At 38.6% G+C, this 6,254-nt stretch overlaps 1 protein-coding gene across 1 annotated transcript in view; it reads right to left on the reverse strand.

Annotated features, from left to right (window-relative positions):
- Positions 1-823: 823 nt before the first annotated feature.
- The window catches only part of LOC112144626 (condensin-2 complex subunit D3), a gene marked incomplete at its 5' end in the record, with an annotated part of 44,311 nt that continues 38,880 nt past the window's right edge, over positions 824-6,254 (reverse strand). The window contains 6 exon segments of the mRNA XM_024269252.1: positions 824-1,066; positions 3,207-3,255; positions 3,363-3,425; positions 5,258-5,305; positions 5,554-5,618; positions 5,746-5,858. Of these exon segments, the coding sequence (XP_024125020.1) occupies positions 997-1,066; positions 3,207-3,255; positions 3,363-3,425; positions 5,258-5,305; positions 5,554-5,618; positions 5,746-5,858 (408 nt within the window).

Consider the following 6,254-nt stretch of genomic DNA (forward strand, 5'->3'; position numbering starts at 1 on the left):
CAGGGGTTTATACTCAATAAATCCCTGTTGTGACAGTAAAATCTGCCCAACACTAGAGGCTCTCAGCCCACATCTGTTGGCTCAGCTGTTGGACAGGACAAGTTAAAAGGGAAAAAAAAAGTTGGTGGCCCCTGATCTATGGTTTTCCAATCCTCAGGTCACAGACCAGGATACCTGGTACTGGGCTGCAGAGGAAAAAAATACGCAACCTTTTTCCCCCACTTTATTCATCTTATTCTGAAGGTAGTCTTATTTTAGAAAACTACCAGATTCTTTCCTCCACATCCATCTATGACTCACTCAATGCATGTCAAGACCATAGACTGTACATGAGAACTGGACAGAGTGATAGTATACAGTACTATCTAAATCTCATTAAAACATGTTTTGGGGGATTTCATCAAAAGGTTTATAAAAACTTTTTATTAAAAAAAAGTAAATTTTCAGTTGATTCTTTGATGTAATGAACTTTTCAGGGTTAAACATCAGATCAAGATCTAATAAAAAATAAACAGTTTTTCACACTGAGCACTGATCTGAGGCTGATTTGAGTTGCCTCAGTGCTAAAATGACATTCTATGAAAGAAAACTCAGTTTTGCCTTTGATGATTTTTTACAAATCAGAGCCAAACTTACAAATCAACAGCTTTCCTTATTTTTCTATCTTTCATTATTGAAGTATATTTGATGAACATTACAGACATCTTTCATTTTATTGGTGCCATAAACAAAGACTCCCAATAATTTACACTTGTGGAGATTATTTTTATGACCTTAGAGAATTGTTACTTCTGTCAGCTTGCACTTTCAATTAGAGTCGAAGTCACTTCGTTACTAAGGACTTTATTATTGAAACAAAATGCAGCAGACACGTAAAAAAAGGTCAGAATATCATTAGGAAGTGACGACAATAAAAATGTTGTAATAATGAAGACAGCACTTACAGTAAAGTTGACACAAAACAAAAACCCATGAACACATGAAACTGTCAGTCAGCTACACTTTGGAAGATCTTTTCTTCTGGCGCAAAGGAGACTGAACATTCCAGAACTTTGGACCAGCATTTCTGAAAGACAACCCACCAAACAAAAGTTAGACCAAAACAACTTCCCATTATAACTACTTTAACAAATACATGTTTGTATTTTTCATTAACATATTTAATAAAGCAACCATAGGATAGAAATAAAAAAAAACTATAAAGACCAAAAAAATGTAAAAGACATAAAAAGCATAAAACACAAAAAAAACTAATTCTAGTTCTATTTCTTTATAGGAGAAAATCTCTTTATTCTGACATAACAAACAGTTATTTTCTGAAGAAAGATCCTTCCTAAAAAATGAGTTTGTAATCACCAAACTATCCTCCTCTAATGGAGACTGAAAACCACAGCACATTCCAAGGTACCCAGTGTGTTCACCAACGACAAGCACACCAAACATATTTTCAAATACCAATTAATTTATGTTTTGGGGCTATTTTCCCCAAAGTTTTAGTTTGGCTCTTGTTATGTCACACATGTAACACACAACGAGGAGGACACACATTTATTCACACATTAAAGCTGTTAAAGACTAAAAAGTTGCTAAAGGGGCCATAAAATGGAACATACATCAATAAAACAGATGACAGCTCTACTCAAGCGTAGGAAAAAGAAAATGCTGAAAAAGAAGTCAGTCAATCCTAAAAGCATTGAAAGATGGTTTATGTTCATCTCCTGTCAAACAGTGAGAGAGCTGTGACGCACACTGCACTATTAAAGCCAATTAAATCAACAAAATAAATGAGATTCTCCAAAATAAAGCAACAGACAAACCAACAAAAATATGAAGTAACAAACAGAACTGTGGGGCTAAAGCAGGGGTCCCCAACTAATTTGGCAAGAGGTCCAGAAACGGTCAGCTTGGTAGACCGGCGTCCGAACATACAGAAACATTCAGACAATAATTCACTCTTTTGTTCTTTTATTTAATTCCAATGTCTAGTTAAATTGGCAAAGACTTTTTTTTATCTTATTGTCTCAACAAGTATTTCGCTCATTCACTTTTGCTAAAAAAATACTTAAATGTACATAATTAAATTGAAGAGTAAAAAAAGATTGCACATAACCTTCCTTTTAGTGCAATTATATGCCATTTCACAAACTTTAACATTCTGCTGTATTTCACTTAAAGTGCAACAGGAAACATGAATGTACCTCAAACAGCATTCATAATAAATCCCTTTTCTTGTGCAAATCTTAACTTTCTGTTTTACAGTCCTTAACAGAAGGTTGTCAATATTACTACATATTGATCATTCAAGTAATAGCTTTGATAAGTGCAAAAAAGCTTTATGAATAAAGGTAAACTACAAAATAGACTTATTTCAGTGTGAGAGATGTGAATGAGCACAGGGATCTAAGCTCTTAAAACTGGGAAGGAAAGGAGTCAAAGTCATTCTGAGGCATGTGCACATGCTCATGCGTAAGCTGGGAGCGGTGCTTGTTTTTAATGATGTTAACAGTAGAGAAGGCTGATTCACAACCATAGGTAGAACCAAAGATGTGTACAAATGACCCGTTGAGAGAAAGCTTCGATGCACTCATCTCAGGAGACACGATATTCAGAGTCCACTTCTCGTATTAGACAGTGCCATTGTTCACTTGATAACTTTACATCCCAACATGTAAACATCAACACACTGCTATGAACTTTTGCCAGTTGAAGGACCCCTGTCCACTTGTAGCTGTCTTCGAGAGCCCCTGTTCAAAAATTGCTGTGGGTAAAGACGAATGACATATTATACTTTTTATTTAAAATGCTTGGCGGCCCGGATAAAAGGATCTCAGGGTCCGGACCTGGACCGCGGTCTACCAGTTAGGGACCCCTGGGATAAAGACAAAGTAATAATAATAATGTTCCCTTGTTTATCGTGGGGGTTACATTCTAAAAACACAGCACCAAGGACATTGACAGTTCAACAACCTATGAGGAAGCAGAAAACTATGTCCTGGTTAAAAAAGCAAAAGATAATTGCACCCAAAAAAAACTTGGCAAAACAGAGAGAATGTGAAAAGGGAACTACAACAAAGCGAGAGAATGCTGCATTATGTTTTATTTATAAGGAGCCTTTTAAATACAAAAGGTCACCATATAGTGAGAGAAGAAATGAAAAACCAGACAGTACAAAAGCCCATAAAAACAAAAGAAAGTGATGAACTCACTCCTGCTCATCTGGTCTCATGTGAAGGACGCTGGCTTCTCCACTGGCGGCTGTGAGGACACGACAAACAAACGAAATAATGACTGGAGGGGAAGTGAAGCTTCTTCTTCTTGATAGCCACGGATAAATTAGACGATTTAGAGTGAAATAATCTTACTCGATGCCTGGTCACTGTAGATTGCACTGAGGCCTTCATGAAATGTTATTTGAACGTTTGTGCCTGGAAAACAGCAAGCAAATATTTAAACAATAAAAACATGTGAAACACACTAATCATCTCAGTTTTCTTCAGGTCACACCTGATTTTAAGTCTCAGCATTGTTGTCTGCTTTTGTCATATAGACCCTTTTTTTGTTTTGTAATTTTAAGAACAGAATGATATCATTATTCAACTCCATCTCTGTTTGTCTCTATTTTAAGATATTCTTCAATTTACCTACATTAACTCTTTGCTAGTTAAGTTTATTTTTCAAGACTGGTGTTGGGAGATGACATCCACAAGCAAACTACACTCACCGGCCACTTTATCAGAAACACTTTGCTAGAACAGGGTCTGACCCCCTTTTCCCATTAGAACCGTCTAAATCAGAGGTGTCAAACTCTGGGCATCGTGGGCCGTCCTGCTGCTGGTTTTCCAGTAAACATGCTTCTGATTCTGGACCAGGTGTATTTAGCCAATAAGGAGCTTCAAGGGGATAGATTCAACAAGGTGCTGGACACATTCCTCAGAGAGTTTGGTCCATATTAACATGACAGCATCACAGCTGCTGCAGATTTGTTGGCTGAACATCCATAATGCTGATCTCCAGTTCCACCACATCCCAAAGGTTCTATTGGGTTCTGGTGACTGTGGAGGTCATTGGAGTCCAGTGAACTCATTGTTCTAGAAACCAGTCTGAGATGATTCCAGTTTATGACATGGAGTCTTATCCTGCTGGAAGTAGCATGAGAAGATGGTACTCTGTGGTCATGAAGGGATGGACATGGTCAGAACATTACTCAGGTGGACTGTGGTGTTAGAACCATGATCAGTTAGTACTAAGGGGTCCAAAGTGTGTCAAGAAAATATCTCCCACACCATTATACCACCACCACCACTCTGAACTGTTGATACAGGACAGGATGGATCCATGTTTTCATGTTGTTGATGTTACCATCTGAATGTAGCAGGAATAGAGACTCATCAGACCAGACAACGCCTTTCCATCTTCTATTGTCCAGTTTTGGTGATTCTGTGTGAATTGTAGCCTCAGTTTCCTGTAGCTGTCAGCAGTGATACCTGGTGTGTTCTGCTGTAGTTCATCTGCATCAAGGTTGGACATGTGTGTTCAGAGATGTTCTTCTACAGACCTCTGCTGTAACCATCTGAGTTCCTGTTGTCTTTCTATCAGCTGGAACCAGTCTGGACATTCTCCTCTGACCTCTGACATCAACAAGACATTTCCAGCCCAACTCCTGCTCTCTGGATATTTTCTCTTTTCCTGACCATTCTCTGTAAATCCTAGAGATGGTTGTGGGTGTAAATCCTAGTAGATCATCAGTTTCTGAAATCCTCAGACCAGCCCGCCTGACACCATGTTCAGAGTCACTTCAATCTCCTTTCTTCCTCATTCTAATGATCGGTTTGAACTGCAGCAGATCATCTTGATCATCTCTACACGTCTAAATGCAGTGAGTTGCTGCCATGTGATTGGCTGATTAGAAATTTCTGCTAACAAGCAGATGGAGGTGTGTCTGATAAAGTGGCCAGTGAGTGTATATCTAATCAATAATAAAGTTAATTTTGAGAGACTGCATTTCAAAAAGGTTAGTTTTTAGCTATATATTGGTCATTTTTCTATTATTCTTTGGCTGATGAGTCTGGCTTTGTTAGTGATTGTTTTCATGCACTTCTATTATCTGGCTTAACTTTTTCCAAAACAAATTCAGTTTTGAACATCAAATGTAAATGAGACGAGTGTGAGAACAGATATGAAAACAGCTTAAATGTGGACATTTTTGGGTTGAAACAAAAACTTGGAACATGCATGGAAAACGCAGGAGCGTTCTTACCTTTGGGTGTGCTGAAGGCTCTATCTTTCAGAGCTTCGCTTAGCCTCCCTGGAGTCAGAGATGCATGAAACAGTCAGCAATGTCACTGCAGAACTGAAGTTAATAGATACTTACAGGAGCCACAGTCTCACATTAAACACTGAAAATCATTTTGAAGCTGCATAAAAAACACCTCTGCTAAAGTGTTTTTCTCTGCTGTCTGTCAGTGCATTTGCTTTTAAGGTTTAGTATCAGCATTGGATGTACTGGACCTCCCTGCACTCACTTTGGAAGTTTCCACTTTAACCAAATCATACCTGTTCCTTCCAGGGCAATGGATTTTGAGATGCTGCACTCTTCTGGTCTAGATCTGCACACCCGCCTGAGGAGAGACGCAAGGACTCACAAATGAGAATAATATTCAATGCTAGAAAAGTAAATAAAATCTAAACTTTAGCAATGACTTTCTTTAAATAAAAAAAAAATAGTTTAGGACTCTGGGAACTTACGAGTCAGTCATAGGTCGTCTGACCATCTGTGGGTGTGGACGAGGAGGCTGTGGTGTGGTGAAGTTTAAAGCCAGCATGCGACTCTGCTTAAGGGGAGAGCTGGGGACTGAACCCTGAGGGGAAAACACAACAACACTGACACTTTGAGGCAACGCCAGGAACTGAACTACAGAAGTTAAATGAACAGACTCGGCCGTCTCTTACAGGCCTGAGCCATTGCTGTTGCTAAAGACTCATTTCAAAATAAATGATGTCTAAAGCTGTCACTACAAAGTGAAGGGACCCATCAATACATCTTTGCAAGTTCCTTCACTTTTTATTTGATTTGGACAATTGTGCCAGTTTAGATAAACAGAACATGCTGCTAAGACTGCAGGTCTGTCAGTCTGAAGAACATGGTTGATGAGATGGTTTAGTTCAGAGTTTGAGTGTTACTTGGTCTTCCTTCTAGAGCAGGGGTGGGCAATTAATTTTTACCAGGGGCCACATCAGAAACCTGAATTGTGCAA

Source organism: Oryzias melastigma, linkage group LG5, assembly GCF_002922805.2.
Source record: "Oryzias melastigma strain HK-1 linkage group LG5, ASM292280v2, whole genome shotgun sequence".
Lineage (NCBI taxonomy): Eukaryota > Metazoa > Chordata > Actinopteri > Beloniformes > Adrianichthyidae > Oryzias > Oryzias melastigma.